General features: G+C 39.2%; 2 protein-coding genes across 5 annotated transcripts in view; one reads left to right on the top strand and one right to left on the bottom strand.

Moving 5' to 3' along the window:
- The window catches only part of cdkl5 (cyclin dependent kinase like 5), a 202894-nt gene extending 196925 nt beyond the window's left edge, over nt 1-5969 (top strand). For all 4 annotated transcript variants that reach the window (XM_059967969.1, XM_059967970.1, XM_059967971.1 and 1 more), the window contains one exon: nt 184-5969. In XM_059967969.1, the coding sequence (XP_059823952.1) occupies nt 184-570 (387 nt within the window). In that variant the 3' untranslated portion in view covers nt 571-5969. The remainder of the gene's footprint in view (nt 1-183) is intronic.
- A 3543-nt stretch (nt 5970-9512) lies between these two features.
- The window catches only part of LOC132392160 (retinoschisin-like), a 37532-nt gene continuing 23544 nt past the window's right edge, over nt 9513-23500 (bottom strand). Inside the window, exons 5-6 of the mRNA XM_059966010.1 lie at nt 11654-11849; nt 9513-9662 (exon numbers count right to left, since the gene is read on the bottom strand). Of these exons, the coding sequence (XP_059821993.1) occupies nt 9513-9662; nt 11654-11849 (346 nt within the window). The remainder of the gene's footprint in view (nt 9663-11653; nt 11850-23500) is intronic.

Here is a 23500-nt window from a genome sequence, read left to right as displayed (position 1 = left end):
CCATGCAGTAACGGGGAGAAAATACAAACTCCTTACAGATAGCAGCGGGAATGGAACCTCGATCACTGATCACTGGTGCACTAACCACTACTTAACTGTACTTTCTAGAATGCAGAAGCAATTTTAAACAAGGCTTGTTTTAAATTGGTTAGTTAATCAAATTTTTAAAAAAATCTTTTACAGAAACATCCCTTGAAATCTCTTCGAAAGTTCTTGCAGCTCCCTACTTCACTTAGTCATTCTGCTTCCTCAGATGTGCGATTTCAAGCTTTGCCAAGCCAGCCAGACAAATCTACTCATACTGAGGGTCGCCTCCATGCAACAGGACAGTCTCATAGCAGCAATATACGACAAGATTCCCAGGCAAAATCTAGGTCAAATTTCCAACTACCTGGTCAAATGGAACCAATCTGGCATGTGCTACCAAGTGGCAGGACTGGAATTGATGGAGCTATGAACTCTGAGCAGATAATCTCCAAGTCAAGTCAGAATGGTCATTCTCTACATTTAACCAGAACAGCACGTCCCAGAATGCCAAATCTAAATGATTTAAAGGAAACAGCACTGTAATTGTAGTTTGTGTTGTCATACAAAAATAAATTAGTGGTCTTATTTTAGATTAATAACCTGTCATCCATGTAGTAAACATTACTAAAGTAATGTTTTAAGTTTAAAAAAATAATTGCACCAGTGATAAGCAGAAATATTTTAAACTAAAGTTTTTCAAGAAATCACCTAACAGCTGTATAGAAATGACATGTATATAATGATTTCTAGGAAAGCTCAATTCATATAGTGTTGGAATTATTCTGTATCAGTTAGTTTGTAGTAACTAGCAAACATTATATTTGTATATTACTGGGGAAAACTTATTGGAGATTGTCATGGGATCCATGTTTTCACAAGAGCACAATGTTATAGTGTACTAATGTACAGTTTATTCACAAGCTGCTGATATTTTCTGGCATTTGGTACACTTTCTTCCTCATAACTATTATAACTTGCATTATATTTAATCATATGAATAGTGGCATTTCAGCAACTATGCTGGTAATTATATTTGCTGTGTGTGGTTAGCAGCTTGTCAAAGTTTGATAAAAGGATTTTATTTTTGGTATGTAATATAAAATCTATACAAAGTACTTTATGAAAATGATATATAGAATTAACTCAAATTCAATACTTACAAATTGCTGTCATTAACTGAAAATGCAACTCTAACACCCATTTCAACCAATTACGTTTTACTAAAAATGATTGAGCCTATTTCACATTTTATGCAGCTAAGATAATATTTTCATTTGTTTGGGTAATGGATAAAAGGTTTCAATCCAATTACTTGGCTTGAACCAGGTGAATTAAGGTTAAAGGTTTTAATTTCTTCATTAGTACTAAACAGAACTGCATATATATCATATACAAAAAAAAATTCTCATGCACATTATGTAAGTTGTGAGAATATAGTTGGAATTGATTTCAGAACATCCAGACCTCTAGTGTTGTCTTAGATTAAAAATAATATATTAGTGAAAAGGTTGCAACATGTTTTACAGAAAGGTTTATTTCTGTTCTTCCCCATATAAGTTGTGTAACTCATTATCTTGACGTATAATTCTGTTGTATATTTGTACTAAACCTGCTTTGGCTCCTCCTATCTTCTAAGATTTGATGTTTCTTCATATATCAGTGCAGTAATATACTCTATATTTTGTTCCCTCAGGTGGATGTAATGATATTATATTTTGGTTGCTTGAGTGTCACTGTATTTTGTTGATGATGGCCTTAGATAATGTTAGTGGGTTATGTTTGCGTAACAACCTTTTCCAGTGGTAAGCTTCCCTTAGTTGATTACTGTGCTCACTAAAGGATAAAATGTGGAGTTCTTATCTTCCCACTTTCCAGTCTGTGCCTATTTCATTTGCTGTGGAGCTCATGGGAACAGAATTTCCACAACATGTTTCATACTGCGTGGTAGCTTTTCAGCATCATGCTGATTCTGTGATGATGCTTTCTTGCTGGTATGTCCTCTTTTTAAAAAAAAACTACTGTATATACTTACTGTGGCAATGGGATCTTCACCAGAATCTAAGAATGTCTACTCAAACTGAGGTTCAAGTAAATGTCAAGCCCAGAAGGGCAGATACCCTCCTGAAATGGCTTGTAGCTATTACTTGGTTTGAAAAATAGCAACAAAATTGTACATTTTCTAGATTGTATTTGCCCATTAAGTTGATTCAGCTACTGACTGTTCTCTTACGTTGGAACATTGAAGTCATTTACATGTTAATTTTCATTTTAACCGCTTCGAAATTTGTTTTTGCGCTTGCCTTATCCATTGCTTCCTGTTCATTGGTGACCTCTTGTAGCGTGATTCTATAATCTTAAAAAAAAAGTGTTTTTGGAGAAAGCAATGGGCAAAAGAAACACAAAAGTAAAACTCCATCTGAAAATCTGAATGAAAAAATGGTTGATAAAACTGATCAGCTCTGATTGCTCATTAATGAGAAATGTTAATATTATTTTTCTTCTTGGAATTGCTGGCTGATAAACTAATTATTTTCAGAGTTGCCATTAAAAAAAATTCTGGCCTTTTGCGTGAACATTAGTTTTTTTAAAAAAAGATAAATAGTACCAGATCATATGTCATCCAAAAAGCATTCTGAAGGAAATTACCAAAACTCTCTTGTGTAATTTATAGAAAACCACATATAGATTTCAGGCAGAATTTAAAGATTTGCATTTCATATTTTCTGTTTGGAACAGACTGCGCCTTTTAAATAACAACCGAAGAACAGCCAAAGGTACATGAACAATAAAACAGCATAGGAACAGGCCTTCAGCCCACCATGTTTGCATTGACTGTGATGTCTATATAAAACCAATCCTATTCGCATGTCCATGGTCCAAATCCCTTTATTCCCTACCAATTTATGTATCTGTCTATTATATCTGTTTCTACTCCTCCCTTGGCAGTGTATTACGGCCACCTTCCACTATCTATATAAAAACAAGCTTGTCTTTTTAAGCTCCCTTCCCCCACCTTAAAGCTACATACCTAGTATTTAACATGCCCATGTGAGAGAGTAAGACTATCTATCCTTGCTGCAGCTGTTACAAGTTGATATTCTTTTATCAGGTCACCCTCAGCCTCTGACATTCCAGAGAAAACAATTGCAAAGTTGTCCAATGTCTCCTCCTATCTAATACACTCCAGTCCTGGGAATGTGAACTACTTCTTTGCCCTCTCTAAAGTCTCTACATTCTTTGCCTCTAGTGCACGTAGTGCTCCAAATATGGCAAAAGTAAGATTTTAGACAGCTGCAAATTGACTTGTCATTTTTTTACTTAGTGCCACAATTGATGAAGGCAAGCATGCTATACACCTTGATCCAACCTATCCACTTGTGTTGCTCTGAAGTTTCCTCCCATTAACTGTGTACTTTCCTCTTGCATTTGACCTTCCAAAATACAACACCTCACATTTGTCTGGATTGAACTCCATCTGTCCAAATTTCTAGCTGATGTACAATCTGCAATGTCCTTTAGCGACCCTCCTTGGTATTCACAATTTCACCATTTTTTGCCATCTGCAAGCTTTTAATTAAATATCTACATTTTCATCCAAATCAATCATCTAGTATATATGTATACCACAAGCAATATGCTCCAGAGTGATTCTTACAGAAGATGAGTCAGAGACCTTTGGTCAGAAATTAAAATGTCTTTTATGACCAAGCCAATTTTGTATTCAACTTATCAACTCACCATGAGCATCTTCATTGTATCTTTTTTTTCTCTTAAAATACAAATTGTGGGTGAATGTCACCACAGTAATACTCAAATAATGTATATAGTAGAAGTAACAGACTTAACTAGCTAATGAATACATTGCAGTCATAATTTCCAGGCATATTTGTTTAAAGCCATTGGATCAGAATTGTAACAATATGCTAAAACATTCATTTTCAACTGAGACATAGAGCTGATTAGCTAGCAACGTCAGTAGAGAATTATTTTAAAAGGTGCATCAATGAAATTTTATGATAGGTGGAATGGAATTTGCATACGTGAGTAGGTCATAGATTTCATCATTTAGTCAGAATGAATAAAAAGCTTTCATCACCAGTGATCAAAAAGCATTATATTTATGAACTCATCCCATGGCAATAAATGATAATTCATCAATAAACTTAAATATTTACCAGATTTTAAACAAGCAAGTGAATATTAATTCCTATAAAAAGAGGCCATTGTTAGAACCATCTGCAAAGTTGTCTTTTGTAAGAAATTATAAATGGCAATTTGCCATTTTAGTTGCAATGACAGTTGCAAATAAGACTTGATTTCTAATTTACATTTGATCCTTTTCATGCAATAGGCCCTTAATACAGAATAATTTTTAAAATTATTTTTAGCAAATTTTAAGTAGTTCATTTTTAAATGGTGTCTTTGAATCCCAAACTTTCCAAAATAGCAAAATTTGCAGCATAGTAGATTTGTCCAGATACTTTCTCCAAGTTTAACTAATGACTTTACGCATCCTTGAAAATTGTGCCTTGTTGGTTTATTTGCACAACAGTGTATTTCTTTCAGTGGTATCTTGCCTTATTGTTATTTGAAAGATCTTCACAACTTCTAAATCAACATCGTTTTTTAGGAAAGACTGATTTGTGATTATGTTGCCATCAAATAATATGTGGTGGATCGACATTGTCACGTTTGGGTTTTTTTTTGGTCTCCCTTTTAGGATTCTTGCATGAAGATTTTTGCATGATCCTGTTAGATAAACTTTCCAGGTTCCTCATTGAGCTTAACTTTCATAATTTCCTCTGTTGTGCAGACTTAAGTGAACATTTAAGATTATATAAAATAGGATATTCAGTACAGACAGTGTAATGCATTTATTCAATGGCCTCTGCCATGTCACTGGTAAAATATTTCTGTTCTTTGTAAACAAGCATTCGCACTAATTTCCATTTTGAAATATGCTTATTTTAAAATATTCCAGAAACTAGGCAATTGTTTGAAGTATGACATTTCTACCTGTTACTGCATTCATGTCTCTACTGGCCAACTTCAGTATTAGTGAGTTCAGATTATCTGTATCTCTTAACAGACAAAATGTAAAACTAGCATTTGCTTTGAAACAGGTTGATTTTATATTCTGCAGAATTTTATGATTTTAAAAATGTACTGTTACATTTGTTCTCATTATCTTTTTTACATCATACTTTTTCATATTAAATGTTATATGGAAAGGTCAGTTCTCAGAAATAAAACTTTAAAACGTTGCACAAAACAACCAATATGCAGAGATTTTTATGCCACATTTTTAAAGCTTTTATACAATAGGAAATGATAAAGTGTTAACCCAGGGTCTAAATAATTCAGCAGAATATAAACCAGCAAGTGTAATTAGTGTTTATGTAAATTTTTGTCTGAAAGAATGTTTCATGCATGCAGATCCAAGTAATACTTAACAGATTTGTATGGATGTACACAGTGTATTATCTCTTAGGTCTTAATAGTACAGAAGTATAGGGGTTAGAAATTGCTATTGGGCTGAAGATATTAATGGGGAAATCTAATAATCGTAAATTGCTATTTAATATTTTTCTGTTTAGATAATATCCCAGATGTACAAAGAATATGGAAATACAAGTTGTGTTAAGGTGTATATGTATTTCTCTAAAGTATTTAATGCCTAGAGTCACAACTTAAATTATATTTTAGGCAGGGACTTAAAAAAAATCTGTGCACATGTTTTCAAAACTTCAGGTCCCAGTAAACTCAAAAGTCTTGGTTTTTTTTTTGGAATTCTGTAATGGCATTGTGTGTATATGTCACATAGTGGCATTCTGGTTTAAGCTGTTGCTGTTATTCCCGTTAATTGATGCAACATATAAAGCATTTGTAAATTGTTTATATAACATTTTTATGTTTGTATATTGAACCTTTATGGTGTGTTTCCCATCTGTATGTACAACTATGTTGTAAAATTTAATCATGTTGTCACTAAATATTGGCATGAAATTGGTTAATTTTTACTAAGCACAATGTATTTTTGAATGGATCTTGTAAAACACACCTTTATAAAAATGCAAATTTTGCACTAAAATACCAAGTATTCTTGCTTTTAATACTGTATATACTGTATATGTTCATAGTGGGTTTGTAATATATAAAGGCATGATGGCTTACAGGAAAAATCTCTTCTCATGGGGTATATAATTGAAATAGTGTTAACTACCTTTGTTTCCTTTTATATATGGCAATTGAAAAGTGCAGACATTCATTTATTTTTTTAAACTGAAATTCCGTTGTTTCTTCTAGCGGAAATTAAGTTTCTATTTTGACTTGGTACAAAACCTGTAATTCAAATCAGAAGTGCATTGTTTATTTAATTTTACACCTCTTAACAAAGAGCAAAATGCATTTGGAGAGAAAAAGGGTGCATTATAATATTGAAGGTTGAAAGAAAAGCATTTACTTTGAAAGCATGTGCCCTTATGATGAAAATGGCTTTTCTTTGTTAAAGGCAGTAAGTTAGGTTAAGTTAAGCTATGCAGTGGTTAAGTTTTCAACAGATCCATCATATTTTTCATATGCACATAACAGACTTGATCTACTCCCTTGCATAATACACTTTTCTTGAAATGTTTGTTAAATTATCCAAGGTGAAACTGTGTCAAAATACGTTAGAATTATAATCTGGTTTAATATATTTGGCACAAAGAAGCATAGAAAACCTACAGCACCATACAGGCCCTTCAATCCACAAAGCTGTGACAAACATGTCCTTACCTTAGAAATTACCTAGGCTTACCCATAGCCCTGTATTTCTCTAACCTCCATGTACCTTTCCAGGAATCTCTTAAAAGACCCTATTGTTTCCGCCTTCACTGCCACTGCCGGCAACCCATTCCATGCGCTCACCATTCTTTGTGTAAAAAAAAAATTACCCCTGACATTTCCTCTGTACCCACTTCCAAGCACTGTAAAACTATGCCCTCTCGTGCTAGCCATTTCAACCCTGGGAAAAAGCCTCTGACTATCCACATGATCAATGCCTCTCATCTTATACACCTCTATCAGGTCACCTCTCATCCTCCATCACTCCAAGGAGAAAAGGCCGAGTTCACTCAACCTATTCTACATAAAGCATGCTCCTCAAACTAGACAACATCCTTATAAATCTCCTCTGCACCCTTTCTATAGTTTCCATGTCTGTAGTGAGGCTACCAGAATTGAGCACAGTACTCTGAGTGAGGTCTGGCCAGGGTCCTATATAGCTGCGACATTACCTCTCAACTCAAACTCAATTCCATGAGTGAAGAAGGCCAATGCACTGTATGCCGTCTTAACCACAGGGTCAACCTGTGTAGCAGCTTTGAGTGTCCTGTGTACTCGGACCCCAAGATCCCTCTGATCCTCCACACTGCCAAGTGTCTGCCATTAATGCTATATTCTGCCATCATATTTGATGTACCAAAATGAACCACCTCACACTTGCCTGGGTTGAACTCCATCTGCCACTTCTCAGCCCAGTTTTGCATCCTATTAATGTCCCGCTGTAACCTCTGACAGCCCTCCATACTATCCACAACACTTCCAACCTTTGTGTCATCAGCAAATTTACTAACCCATCCCTCCACTTCCTCATCCAGGTCATTTATAAAAATGATGGAGAGTAGGGATCCCAGAACAGATCCCTGAGACACACCACTGGTCACCGACCTCCATGCAGAATATGACCTGTCTACAACCACTCTTTGCTTTCTGTGGGCAAGACAGTTCTGGATCCACAAAGCAATGTCCCTTTAGATGCCATGCTTCCTTACTTTCTCAATAAGCCTTGCATGGGGTACCTTATATGTCAGGAAATTTGTTGTTTTGCAGCAGTTGTACATTGCAATACATAATAATAACTATAAAATACAATAAGAAATATATATAAAAATTAATTTAAATTAGAAGTGCAAAAAGGGAAAATATGGAGGTAGTGTTCATAGGTTCAATGTCCATTCATAAATGTGATTGTAAAGGGGAAAAGCTGTTCCTGAAATGTTGAGTATGTGTCTTCAGGCTCCTGTACCACCTAGTTGATGGTAGCGATGAGAAAAGGGCATGTCCTGGGTGATGGGGTCCATACTGATGGATGCTGCCTTTTAAAGGGGTCCTGGATGCTGGGGAGGCTAGTGCCCATAATGGAGTTGGCTTAGTTTACAACTTTCTACATTTTCTGATCCATCATTAAGGACCCCATCACCCAGAACATGCCCTCTTCTCATTGCTAACATCAAGGAGGTGGTACAGAAGCCTAAAGACACATACTCAACATTTCAGAAACAGCTTTTTCCCCTCTGCCATCACATTTATGAAAGGACATTGAACCACTGTATTTGCACCCTCTTTATGCACTTCTTATTTAAATTTCATTTGTATATATACTTATTGTACGCAGTGGTCCCTCCATAGCAGACGGTGATGTAACCAGGGTAATGCAGAGATTAAGGAAAAGCCTCGGGTTTTGTTTTGACAAGTGGTTTACTTTAAAAGGTTAATAGATGGGACCTGAGCTGTTGGGTCTTATAATTGGTTAGGAAGTGTGTTTTTTTGAAAATCTGCATCTTAAATTTGGATGTAGCCTGGACTGACAATAATATCCGCTGACTGGTAGTTTAAGGTTTTAGAGAAATGAGTAGGAAGATGTGAGTGATGTGCACTTAAGATTTGGCAAAGATGTTAAGTATAAAAAGCAGTGATTCCTTTTCAACTTAAGTCATATATAGAAAAAACAAACTCTTAATTAAGGAGAGATGGTAAAGCAAAAGTCTGACCTAAAACCAACATAGTTGAAGTCACTGGAGAAAGATGCTGTGTGTATAGGCTAAGTGAAGAGTGAAGTAGGGTTCGCAATATTGCTATTTGACTCATCACATGGTGTTTTTTTGACTTTTTTCCCCATATTCCCAATGTTTGTAATGAATAAAGAACAGTTTGAAAGAAATAATGAAAACATTTTTGAAAGGTTAGATTTTTTTCCTGTATTACTTTCAAAATATGCCATATTTATCTTTTACTTCTTGGAACCTCCAAGGCCATCCTAAGAGATGAAAAGGCACTGTGCCAGGAGGTGTAGATGCATGAGAAGTTTAAAGGATTACTCAATCAGAGTGAAGTTTTTACACTAAGTATTTAATGAGCCAATAGGGATCAGAAGACCAGAGGTAGCAGGTGAATAGGTTGTAATTCAAGATTTTTGGACTGTCATTTCTGGACTGAATCCAACCTGTAGGACAACAGTGAGATCACACAATACCACTAGAAATTAATTTTAATTTGATTCTTACAAGAAATATTCTTTTAAAAGTCACTAGATTAAAGTTGATGAATTTCAAGTTTTAAACATAGAATTAAATGGAAACCAAGCTGATTTAATTGTTAATTTTAAACAAAGCCCATATTTTTCTTAACAGGATATGCTATTTCATCTGTTGAGATCATTATTGCTAACATTTATTCAGACATTCAAGTAGTTCCATCCTGATAGCAATTCGAACATGCCATCCCAACGGTATAATTCTAATATACTGAGCTACAATCGGAGGACGCAGGAAATTCTGTACTGATGATGATCGGTCTGAATTTCCATAGAACACCTGAGGGAGCAAAAATGTAATTCTATAAAGGTGAACTAAAACTTAATGATAACCTAGCTTTCGGCACACAGTGGTTGAGTGATATACCTTCCCAGAGAGGTGTTTCCCGGCAAACAATGAAAAATGCGGTATGCAAGACAAGTATAAACAACCACCCAGCAGGATAAAATTATTTCCTTGTATGCCATTTCAGTACCTCTGTGCTTCTTAGGAATAACACTATTAGCAGCAGCTGTAGCTTCATTTAAATGACAGCTTTATTACATAAAACATTCTAAGCTGTCTTGAAGAACCGGAATCAAAAGGGCAAATTTAAGGCTGTTTAAAGAAATTAGGCTTCGGAGAGAATGCCGAGATTTAGGGCATCTTGGCATGTGTGTAGAGCTGGAGAGGAGAAACCATGGAGAGTTTTGATAGTGAGCAAGGGTTTTAGAGTGAAGATATTAACTGGGAGATTATATCTGTCTGAAAACAGGTGAGTAGATCTGGTGCAAGGTAGGATACAGACATAACTTAATGGTACTTTTTGCAGGTGTTTACCAGAGAATTTATTGAACTTTTCACACATATAAAGAATAAAACAAGGCAAGAGTGAATATTGCACCCCTTGAAAATGATGCTGGAGAGGTAGAAATGGGGTGGGGGAGGGAACAAAGAAATGGCAGACAAACTTACTAAGTATTTTGCATCGATCTTCAATGTGGAAGACAGCAAATATTCAAGAGTATTTGGGGTTAGGAAGTGAGAATAGTTCTTTTTACCAAGGAGAAGGTGCTTTGGAAGCTGAAAAGGCTGAAGCTAGATAGATCAGATGGACCACAACCTAAGGTTCTGAAAGAGGTAGCTGGAAAGATTGTGAAGGTATTCCTAGTTATCTTTAAAGAATCACTAGATTCTGAAATGGTTCTGGAGGAGTGGAAAATTGTAAATGTCATTCCACTCAATAAGAAGGGAGAGGTAGAAGAAAGAAAATTGTGGGCTAGTTAGCCTGGTTTCAGTGGCTGTCAAGATATTGGAGTCCACTATTAAGAATGAGATTTTGGGGCACTTGGATAAAGTAGGCCAATGTCAGCATGGCTTCCTCATGGAAATGTTGCCTGATAAGTCTGTTGGAATCATTTGAGGAAATAATAGGTAGGGTAGACAAAGGAAAGTGGGTGGATGCTGTTGTTTACTTGGATTTTCAGAAGGCCTTTGACAAGGTGCCACATATGTGGCTGCTTAAAAAAAAAGAGCCCATGCTATTATGGGAAAGATACTTACATGGATAGAAGATTGGCTGATTGGCAGAAGGCAAAGAGTTGGAATAAAAGGGGCCTTTTCTATTTGGCTACCAGTGATAAGTGGTGTTCCAGAGTGGTTGATATTGGGGCTGCTTCTTTTCACAGTATATGTGATGGCTTCGTGGCCAAGTTTGCAGGCCAAAGATAGATCAAGGCACAGGTAGTGCTGAAGCAGGGAGTCTGCAGAAGGACTAAGACAGATTGGGAGAATGGGCAAAGAAGTAGATGGAATATAGTGTTGGAAATGTATGTTCATGCACTTTGGTAGAAGGAATACAAGCAAAGAGTACTTTCTAAATGGAGAGAATATTCAAAAATCTGAGGTGCAAAGTGACTTGAGAGTCCTTGTGCAGGTTTCCTAAAGATTAATTTGCAGGTTGAGTTGGTGGTAAGAAAGGCAAATGTAATGTTAACATTCATTTTGAGAGAACTAGAATATAAGAGCAAGGACATGATGCTGGGGCATTGGTCACCAAACAGAGTATTGTGAGCAGTTTTGGCCCCTTTATCTAAGAAATGATGTGCTGGCATTGGAGAGGATCTACAAGAGGTTCATGAGAATTATCTCAGGAATGAAAAGGTTAACTAATGAGCGCTTGCTGGCTCTGGGCTACCACGACTAAGCTGCAAGTGTCACATGTGGCAGAGAAGGCATTACCTCACCTTTTTATTTACCCTTTGACTTATTGGATAGATTTGAGTACTTACTCGATTGTTTCCTGTCTGATCTTTATAGTAAACCCAGTTAAAGGTTTCATTGGCTCTATACTGTACACTGTACTTTGTCATCCATTCATCAGCATCACATCGCCCTTGAGTTATTATCCCAGAAATGACTCTGATTTCCTTCAAGTCAATCTGAAGCCATTGCTGATTGTCCTGGTATCTTGATAGCCATGCACACCTGTATGCATTGTGGGGGTGGGAGGGAAGAAAGGCAATAATAAAAATTTCGGACAAAAATATATATCAAATGATACATAGTGGATATACAAATAACAACAGACACTATAACTCATAGAAGTAAACTCACAGTGTTTATTTTCCTATTGAATCAGCTGACACCTAGAGTGGCTATTTGAACACCAACTTCATTGACAATTGCTACTCAGCTGATTGACCAGGACTGCATAGCAGAGGACTTTAGCAGTGTTTTAAAAGCCAAAAAGCATTCAAAAACTTTTTTTTAATGGAACTTCATATAATTAAACCAGAAGAAAGCCCTCAAACAATTTAATATACTTAACTCATTGTTGTGTTCTCTGTTCAAATTAATGGACTCACTCTACTTAACTATTGATAGGATCCTTAATAGTGCACTCATGGAAAGGAAATATTCCAAGATGCTGCCTCCCATATGTTCTTTGACATTCAGCTTGATAAATTGGTTTATTGTAACATGCACCAAGGTACAGAAAACAAAACCTTGTTTTGTAAGCCATCCATACAGTGCATGGAGATAGTTCAAGGGAAGACAATAACAGAATGTTACAATTAGGGAAAGTATAGTGCAGCCAGGCAGTAAGGTGCAAGGCCATGATGAAGTAGAGTGTGGTCTGTGCAAGTCTGTAAGTGGAGGCCTGCAGGTCAAAGTCCTGGAATTGGCAAGTCCTGAGTTCAAAGTCCCATGATCAGCAAATTTTGGGGTTGAATCCCAAAAATCAAAGTTGTGTGATCAGCGTGTCCTGAAGTAGTCAGAGGCCTGAAGTCTGTGACACCAGGGCAAAGGTATGGAGGCCCGGTTGAGGTCTGTCCTGAGGTTGGAGGCCTGACTGCAGGGGTGGTGGGAAAGGACTTTTTTTTGGCTGTTGTTGATTTTCTTTGTTGTTGCTGCTGCTTGTGTTCTTCTACTGAACATTGTGGGCAAACTATGTTGGCACCAATGTGTGTAGCAACATTTGTGGGCTAGCCCCAGCACATCCTTAGGTGTGTTGTTTGTCAATGGAAATGACACATTTCACCATATGTCCTGATGTATAAGTGATGAATAGATCTGAATCGGAATATGGATAGAAGCTGTCCTTGAGCTTAGTTTTCAAGCATTTGTGTCTTCTGCCCAATGGGAATGGGGAGAAGAGAGAATGGCCCTGCTGGATGGGATCTTTGATTATAATGGTTGCTTTACCAAGGAAGCGTTAAGTATAGACAGACAAAATTTCTGGCTCGCTTCCCAATACACTAAGTATTTCATTTAACATGAAAATTAAAGATCCTGGACCTGTAACATTCACTGTTTCTCTCTCCATACGCTGTGTCACCCACTCATACCTTGCAGCCTTCTACAATTGAGTCCTCTACACAGAAACCTGTATGTTCTTTTTTATCTGGCCACTCTGATACCTGTACTATTGTATATCACACCTCTGGTTGCAAGATTTTCAGGCGAAGAAACACCACATCCAGACTTTACATCACACATGGTGACAGTAACTGGAAATGGTGGTGCATTACGTTGAGGCATTGTCCCCATTGCATCAAGTGACTCCAACAATAAAGGCTTACTGGCAGTCACTGGGAAATGGAGACCAAATCCCATGTACTGGAAGCTACTACTTGCTGCAGGTAGACATAAGACCATAAAATACTGGAGCAGAATTAGGCCATCTGGTCCATCAAGTCTGCTCTACCACTTAATCATGGCTAGTATTTTTTCAAACCCATTCTCCTGTCTTCTTCCCATAACCTTTAACCCACTTACCAATCAAGAGTCAATCAATCCCTGCTTTATATACAACCAATGACATAGCCACAACAACCCTTTGTGGCAATAAATACCACAGATTTATGACCCACTGAAGAAATTCCTCCTCATCTTAGTTTTGAAGGAATGCCCCTTTATTCTGAGGGTATACCTCAGATTCTAGATCCTGCTACTTATAGGAACATCCTCACTATATCAACTCAGATCTCAATCTTTCAATATCCAGTGGGTTTCAATGAGATCTCCCCACCATCCTTCTGAAATCTATAGAGTACAGGTCCAGAGTCAGTTTACCACTACCTTCAATGTGCCTGCACAGTTTGAGGAGATGGGTGTTTTACAATCAATACTATAACCATGAGACAAAACTCATCGTCTACAAGGCATTAGCTAAGATCTCTCCCTTCTATAAGCTTCAGAAATCTATTATTTACAGCAAGCAATTCAAGGTGCCAATACTGTCTCCATATATCCACTTGAATTCATCAGAAGCATAAGTAAACAATGGGAATGTGTTAGTCTAGTCCAAAATCTATAGCACTGTGACCTAGGTTATTCTCAGTTAATTCTTGGCAGGTTGTGTTGTTTCCAAAGTTGACATTGGTCTTCTGAAGCAGATGCTCTATACTACATTCTGTTAAGAGCAATTCTAGAAGTGCAACATTCCCACTAACACCTAAGAAGCTCTGGCCAATCACCACTCAAGATGGAGAAGTATTTGCATTGTATTGGGAACCTTGAGGCCATAGGGTGAGAATACTCAAAGCCCTAAGAAAGTGATGCTTGGGGAAAACCACCATAGAATCCCATCTGTGGGCAAATTAGCTGTTCCCACATTGGTCACATAAACCCACAGTGGATTATTGATGTTAGGTTCAGCATTGACAGAGAATGTTGATGTATAATGTGGATGTGTTATTCATTGGTGACATGGAGTATTTGAAGACACATTTGTTAACCTCATTTATCCATGTGTCATCACTGATATGTTATGACAATTACCACCACAGCCGTCTCTTCCCATTACCTTTGTCATGTGTATCAGGAGTGCTGCTTGACCCATTGTGGAAAAGAACACCTCTCCAAATTTGTACAGCCAACGAAGAGACCACTTGGTTGCCATAGTCATAGTAAAGTACAGCATGAAGCAGGCCTTTCAGCCCATCTAGTCCATGCCAAACCATTTAAGCTGCCTACTCCCATTGACCTGCACTGTGATCATAGCTTTCCACATGCCTACCATCTAAGCTTCTCTTAAGTATTGAAATCAAGCTGGTATGCAACACTTGCACTGGCAACCCGTTCTACACTCTCATCACCCTCTAACTGAAGTAGTTTCCCCTCATGTTCCCCTTGAACTTTTCACCTTTCACCCTTAACCCATGAGTTAAGGTTGTAGTCCCACCCAACCTCTGTGGAAAAGGCCTCAACAATTCTAGAAGAATGCAGCATATTAGGTAGCATCTATGGAGGGGAATAAACAGCTCTAAGTTTAAAGTACATTTATTATCAACGTATAAATTATACAACCGTGAGATTTATCTCCTCACAGGCAACCACAAGACAAAGAAACCCAAAAGTGACCAGTAAAAAAAAAACGTCAAACACCCAATGTGCAGAGAGAGAGAGAAAAAAATAAATTGTACAAATAAAAGCAAGCAAGTGACATCTAGAACGAAAGTGATTCCTCAGATATGAAGCTTGCAGCAGCCTGAGCAGGCCATAACCTCAGCCTCAGCGCAGTGCAGAGCGGAGTAAATGCCACGGAAGGAGCAGAGAACAGACAGGCCCGACCCAGGCCTCTGGTCCCGACAGCCAGCCTTTTTAATCCATCTGGTTCAGCACTTAAGTCAATGTTTTAGGCTGAAAATCTTCACCAGGACTAGAAAAGTGTGGGGCAGAAGCCAGCTTCTACATAGTGGAAAAAGTTGCGCAGAAAGTGCAGTGCAGCTAGACAAATAGTTCCAGAATTAGGTCCAGGGCAATCCCAACAGCTCTTAAAACAGTTACAAGTTTTTATTCTTCAACTGGATGGCCCAGTGTTACTTCACCATGACACAATAGTGTAATAGTTAGGACAACACTTTATAGTACAAGTGACCCAGGTTCAATTCCTGCTGCTGTCTGTAAGGAGTTTGTGACTGCATGGGTTTCCCCCAGCTGCTCAGGTTTCCTCCCACAGTCCAAAGATGTACCGGCTGGCAGGTTGTAATGTGTCCTGTAATTAGGCTCGGATTAAATTTGGGGTTTGCTGGGCAGCACAGCTCGAAGGGTAGGAAGGCCTTATTCCAACCTGTACCTCAATAAATAAATAAAATAAAGATATAGGTAATCAAATGTGAGCATAATTGGATCTATTGTTTTAAGAGCAAAGCAGAATTATTGCCAAATATGAGAAAACTTGCCCATCCATCCACATTACCTGAACCCCGTGTTTAAACAAGCTTCTTCCTCTCTGGGATCTCTCAGCATAGGGGGTTAGCAATCTTGAGGAGGTTGACTAATCTGACCTTACATAAGTCATAGATCCAAACCCAGTAAACTTGACCAGCCAGACATTGAGAGTTCACCCTTTTACCGATAGTGTGGTAAGAACAGGAATTACTGACCATGATGTTGGCCCGTCAATAATTGATGAAATTCTGAACATAAGTGTCAGTACAGAGACAGAGAAACAGTAGAGAGGCACCTTGAATGGACACTCAGTTTCTTGCCCTTACCTTGTTTAGCATTTAAAACTTCCCCGAAACTCATTATACTCAGAGCCATTGACAAAGTGCTGGAGAAACCCAGGGGCTCGAACAGCATCTGTAGTTGCTGACTCTTTGGATCGAAACTCTGCATCGTCCTGCTGAGTTCCTGCAGCAGACTGTCCGATACACCAGACTGCAGCATCTGCAGTCTCCTGAGTCGTCATTCTCTTTTGAAGAAGTGACCCTCCCACCTTGCCATCCAATTAATCAGGTTGAGAGAATTTTCTGGGTGGAGTGAGACTCCAGAGCAAGACACAGCATCAATTGTTCCACTGTGGTCGTCAATAGCACCTAACAAAGATAATGAAGGCCAAATCAGAGGTCTTCAGCCAAGGGGGTCTGACACAGCCGAAGGCAGGAGTTCATTCTTTATGAAGAACAGAGAAGCTTGGACATAGGGAACACAGAGAAGTTGCCTGTAAACAGCCGAAAAGTTATGCAATGTTTGGGACTCAGGCAGATAGCTAGAGCCCATCTAAGTATTGCATAATTATCTGTGTGTGTGTGTGTGAGCAAAGCACGATGAAGATGAACTCGTGATCTCCCAATCTACCTTGTCATTGTTTTTGCAAATCATTTTCTGCCTGCATTGTACTCCTCTGTAGATGTAACTATATTCTCCTTTCTGTACTGCCCTTCATTGAACGTATAGCAGTACCCTTCAACCCACAAAGTTGAAATAAATCTAGCCCTTGTTTCCCACATAGATCTCCATTTTGCTTTCACCATCTGCCTCTTAAGTGTCTCTAATCTACTGCATCTACCCCTACCACCACCCTCATTCCATCCACATACCTACCCCTGACATTCTCCCTGATATTTCTGTCACTTTTTCTATGGCTCTTGTTGTCTTATACAGCCCAAGCAAGTGGCCTCTCATCTTCCTTCACCGCAAGGAGAAAAAGCCCTAACTAGTTCAACCTTTCATTGTAAGATATGTGTTTTAGTTCAAGCAGCACTCTGGTAAATCTCCACTACACCCTCTCTAAATCTTCAACATCTTTCCAATGAGGCATGCACATTGGATGCTTTGATGTCACTGGTTTGAAATGATCTGTTGAGATGGCTTGCAAAACAAATTTTTACACAACTGTAAACCAATTGCCAATTAAAATTGTGTTTGCATTGGGATCTGCCTTGGGTTCTTAAAGGTGCATGAAAAAGGCAGGAATAATGTTTCCTGTCCTGGAGAAGGTGCTCAAAGTTTCAAAAGATGCTTCATCAGGACTGGAAAGCAAAGGGGCATGTCTTGTGCATGCTGCTGCCACACCAAAACAATTTTATGAAATAAGTCTAGTGACTTATTTCACCTGGTTCTGATTCTGATTCCATAGTTAATTAACTCACCAGTGAATCCTTGAGACACGGAGGCAACCAGAGCACCCAGAGGAAACAAACACAGTTACAGAACAAGCACGACACTGACAGCAGCCGAGGCCAGAATCACATCTGTTCTCCTTGCAGTTGTGAGAGCAACTGCTCTCTCTTCTCACGTGCAGCCCCGTGGACTCAAGCAGAGCAATCTGCCAATCATTCTGCCACTGCCCTGTTGGAGATGTGCTCTCTTGGCTGTCTGGCTGGACCAAGGCTCCCACCTGCCTCTCATGCAGGCTTGAATGGATTGCTAAGCCCAAGAATAATTGGTTTCAATTGAAGAAGGGTGTAACCAGACGAGTTTCCGTGGTGCTCTGATAACATGTTTCCGATAGCAGCAGGGCATAAATGGAATCAGGTTAAGCAGTGGAAGCAAGGATGTTCACTATGGGGATGAGAATGGCTCAGAAATCCTATCAGGAATCTGTTCTCACTTTCATCTTACTATACCATCTCTGCAAGTTGGTTGCTTCAATCGTCAGGGAAACTGCTGACAAAACATTGATGTTAAGAATAACTTGTTCCTGTGTTAACACTCTATTTCCTGACACTACCACAGCAACCATCTCCCGGCTTTGCCACATCCCAATGGGTTTGGTTCAGGAATCAGTCACTTATTATATATTATATTGACAATGCTCCTTCACATCTCCTAAAACGGGTTTGATTCTGACCACTGCTACCGTCTACGTGGAGAATGAACATTCTCCCCGACTGCATGGGTCTCCCCCACATGTTCTGGTTTCCTCCTGCACCCCAATGATGTACAAACACGAGAATGTCTGCAAATACAAAGCAACACAAACAAAATGCTGGAAGAACTCAGCAGATCAGGCAGCATCTGTGGAAAAGAGTAAACAGTCGATCTTTCAGGCCAGGACCCTTCTCTAGCAATGATGGAGTCAACCACTGCACAACACCACTGGTGTGAATAGGTGTGGGAAATTCAAGAGGGAGCTGATGGACATCTTTGTGGGAATTAGTGATGAATGAGAGTGATGGCATTGCTTTGGGTGGCAGCATAGACTCAGGGAACAAGTGGAATTGGAATTGGTTGGAATTGGCTTCTTATTGTCAAATGTACTGAGGTACTATGAAAAGCTTAAATTGCATGCTCCTTATGCAGATCTAATTATTAGACAAGGCAAAATAATAACGGAATTCAGAATAAGTTGGGAAAGCTACAGAGAAAGTTCAGTGCTGGTGGACTAAATTGCATGATCATCATCCCGTTCATCAGTCTTATTACAGCAGGGTAGAAGCTATCCTTGAGCTGGGTGGTATGTGATTTTGCCCAGTGGGAGAGGGAAGAAGAGAGAATGTCTGGGGTGGTGGGTGCTGGTTGCTTTATTGAGGCAGCGAGAAGTCTGTATACAGCTCGAGGAGGGAAGCCTAGTTTAGTGATGTACTGAGCTCTGTGTACAACTCTCTGCAGATTCTTGTGCCAGAACAGCTGCCATACTGAACTGTGATGCACCCAGACTGTTTTTCTGAGGTTCATCTCAAAGTCTTATACTATCCAAAGAAGTTTATTTGTAAAATTAATAAATTAAATCATCATAGAGCAGAACAGCACAGAAAAAGGCCCTTAAGCCCTTCCTGTCCACGTCAAACTATTATTCTGTTTAGTTCCATTGATCTGAATCTGGACGAAACCACTCCACACCCTTCCCATCTGTGTACTTATCCAAACTTCTCTTAAATGTGAAATCAAGATCACATCTACCAATTCCACTGGCAGCTAGTTCCAGACTCTCACACACAAAATGCTGGTGGAACACAGCAGGCCAGGCAGCATCTATAGGGAGAAGCACTGTCTCTCCATGGCCTCCTCTACTGTAAGAGATGAAGCCACACTCAGGTCGGAGGAACAACACCTTATATACCGGTTGGGTAGCCTCCAACCTGGTGGCATGAACATTGATTTCTCTAACTTTCGTTAATGCCCCTCCTCCCCTTCTTAACCCCATCCCTGATATATATCCCTGATATATTTAGTTTTTATCCCCCTCCTTTTTTTTTCTCTCTCTCTCTGCCCATCACTCTGCCTGTTCTCCATCTCCCTCTGGTGCTCCCCTCCCCCTTTCTTTCTCCCTAGGCCTCCCGTCCCATGATCCTTTCCCTTTTCCAGCTCTGTATCCCTTTTACCAATCACTTTTCCGGTTCTCAGCTTCACTCCACCCCCTCCGATCTTCTCCTATCATTTTGCATTTCCCCCTCCCCCTCCTACTTTCAAATCTCTTACTATCTTTCCTTTCAGTTAGTCCTGACAAAGGGTCTCGGTCCGAAACATCAACAGTGCTTCTCCCTATAAATGCTGCCTGGCCTGCTGTGTTCCACCAGCATTTTGTGTCTGTTGTTTGAATTTCCAGCACCTGCAGATTTCCTTGTGTTTGCTTTTTAAATCCACATTCTCACCACCTTCTTAGTAAAGAAGCTCTCCCTCCTGTTCCCCTTAAGTATTTCACCATTCATCCTTAACCTATGACCCCTAGTTGTAGTCTCTCCCAAACTCAGTGGAAAATGTCGGCTTGATTTACCCTATCTATACCCACCAAATTTCCCTCATTCTCATGTGCTCCAGCAAATAAAGTCCTAACCTATTCAGCCTTTCCCGATAACTCAGGTCCTCAATACCCAGCAACATCCTTGTAAATTTTCTCTGTACTCTTTCAGTCTAATTGATATCTTTCCTGTAGATAGGTGACTAGAACTGCACACAGTATTCCAAAATAGGCCTCACCAATGTTTGATACAACTTCAATGTAACATCCCAATTCCTGTGTACATAGTACTTTGATTTATGAACTTTAACATAATTAAAGTACTCAACACTTTGATTTATCAAGGACAATGTGCTAGAAGTTTTCTTTATGACCCTTTCGACCTGTAACAGCAATTATGGAATTATGGATCTGAATTCCCAGATCTCTCTGTTCTACTACACTCCTCAGTGCCCTTCTGCTCACTGTATACGTCCTAGTGTCTTACCCTGCTTTGTCCTCCCAAAGCGAAAAACCTCCCACTTGTCTGCATTAAGTTCCACCTGCCATTTGTCAGCCCACTTTTCCAGTTGGTCCAGATCCCACTGCAAGTTTTAATAGTCTTCATTGCTGTTCACTGTGCCCCCAATAAAATATTGCAACAACTTTATTCAGAAATTCAAATAGTTGTGTTACCATATTTAAATGTATTCATGTTTCATGTTTTCCAGGATTCCGTTGTTTTAGACAGAGCAGGAGGGATTAAAGGGGTCGGGGTGGCGTTACTAGTATTGGTAGTGCTTAGTCAGGAGACAAACTGGAGAGCTCGTCTAGTGCAGCTGAGGAATAAGATAGGTACTGTACAACCACATTAATGTGATTATATTATAGACTACCCAACAGTCTGTGGGATATATAGGAACAAATTTGTAGAGAGATGGTAGACTTTTGCAAAAAACATTGGTAGTGATGGTATGTGATTTTAACTTTCCACATACTGACTGAGTCTCCTATATTGTAAAAGGGCTGGATGGGAAAGAGTTTGTCAAGTGTGTTCAGGAGAGCTTCCTGAATCAGTACATAGAAGTCCCAACTGGAGAGAGTGTGACACTAGACTTCCTATTAAGGAGTGAGACAGGGCAGGAGACAGAAGTTTGTGTAGGGGAACACTTTTCATCTAGTGATCATAATGTTTCAAAGTAATTATGGAAAAGAATAGGCCTGGTCCTCAGGTTGAGATTCTAAATTGGAGAAAGGCTAACTTTAATGGTATCAGAAAGGATCTGGCAAGTGTGGATTGAGACAGGTTGTTATCTGGCAAAGGCCTACTTGGTAAGTGGGAGGCCTTCAAAACTGACATTTTGAGAGAACAGAGTTTGTATATTCCTGTCAGAATAAAAGGCAAGGTTAACAGGTTTAGGGAATCTTAGTTTTTGAAAGATTTTAAAGCCCTGGTTGAGAAAAAGAAGGTGGTGCATTGCAGGCAGGAACAAATGAGGTTCTTGAGGAGTATAAGAAATGCAACAGAACACTTAAGGAAATCAGGAGGGCTAAAAGAAGATGTGAGGTTGCTCTGGCAGACAAGGTGAAGAAGAGCCATTAGGACTTCTACAGATATATTAAGAGCAAAAGGTTAGCAAGGGATAAAATTGGTCCCCTGGAAGTTTTGAGTGGTAGTCTCTGTGTGGAGCAGAAAGAGATGGGGAATATCTTCAATGGATTTTTTTGCATCTGTATTTACTCGGGAGCTGGACACAGAGCCTATAGAAGTGAGGCATAGCAGCAGCAAGCCCGTGGATCCTATACAGATTACAGAGTAGGAGGTTTGGTGTCTTGAGGTAAATTAGAACGTATATATCCCCAAGGCCTAGCAATGGTCCCCTTGGAACCTGTTGGAGGCTAGTGCGGAAATTACTGGGGTGCTCTCAGAGATATTTAAAACATCCTCAGCCACAGGTGAGGTTTCTGAGGACTGGAGGATAACTATTGTATTTCTGTTGTTTAAGAAAGGCTCTCGGAGTAAACCACAAAATTAAAGGCCAGCGCTCCTGACACCAGTAGTGGGAAAATTACTGGAAGGTATTCCAAGGGATTGGATATATAGGTATTTGGATAGACAGGTACTGATTAGGGATAGTGAACATAGCTTTGTGTGTGGTAAGTCACGTCTAACCAATCTTACCAATTTTTCGAGGAAGTTATCAGGAAAGTTGTTGAAGGCAAGGCAGCGTTTGTTGTTTACATGAATTTTGGTCTTTAACAAGTTCCCGCGTGGGAGATTAATTGAGAAGGTTCACTTGCTTGGATTCAAGGTGAGGTAGTAAATTAGATTAGACAATGGCTTTGATAAAGCCAGAGAGTGATTGTAGATGGTTGCCTCTCTGAATGGAAGCCTGTGACTGGTGGTGTGCTGCAGATATTGGTACTCGGTCTGTAGTTGTTTGTCGTCTATATCAATGAAAGATGATAATGTGATCATCTGGATCAGCAAATTTGTAGATGACACCAAGTTTAGGGGTTTAGTGGGCAGCAAGGAAGACTATCCAAGCTTGCAATGTGACCTGGACCAGCTAGAAAAATGGCAAATGGAATTTAATGCAGACAAATGTGAGGAGTTGCACTTCGGGAGGACCATCCAGGGTAGATCTTACATGGCGGACGGCAGGGTGCTGAGGAGTGTGGTCGAACAGAGATCTGGGAATACAGATCCATAATTCCTTGAAAGTGGCATCACAGGTAGATAGTCATAAAGAAAACTTTTAGCATGTTGGCCTTCATAAATCAACAGATTGAGTATAGGAGTGGTGATGTTATATGGAAATTGTGTAAGACATTGGTGAGATGTAATTTGGAGTATTACATTCAGTTTTGATCACCTAACTACAGGAAAGATGTAAGCAAATTGAAAGAGTGCAGAGAAAAGTTATAAGGATGTTGCTGGCACTTGAGGACCTGAACGATCAGGAAAGGTTAAATAGGTTAGGACTTTATTCCCTGGAACATAGAAGATCGAGGGGAGATTTGATAGAGGTATACAAAATCATGAGGGGTATAAATGCAGTAAATTCAGGCTTTCATTTGCCACTGAGGTTGGGTGAGAGGTCATGGGTTAAGGGTAAAAGGTGAAATGTTTAAGGGGAATATGAGGGGGAACCCCTGCACTCAGAAGGCAGTGAGAACATGGAACAAGATGTCAGCAGAAGTGGTGGGAGTGGGTTCAATTTCAACATTTAAGAGAAATTTG

This window comes from Hypanus sabinus, chromosome 4, assembly GCF_030144855.1.
Source record: "Hypanus sabinus isolate sHypSab1 chromosome 4, sHypSab1.hap1, whole genome shotgun sequence".
Classification (NCBI taxonomy): domain Eukaryota; kingdom Metazoa; phylum Chordata; class Chondrichthyes; order Myliobatiformes; family Dasyatidae; genus Hypanus; species Hypanus sabinus.
This window is presented reverse-complemented; position numbering and strand designations above follow the sequence as displayed.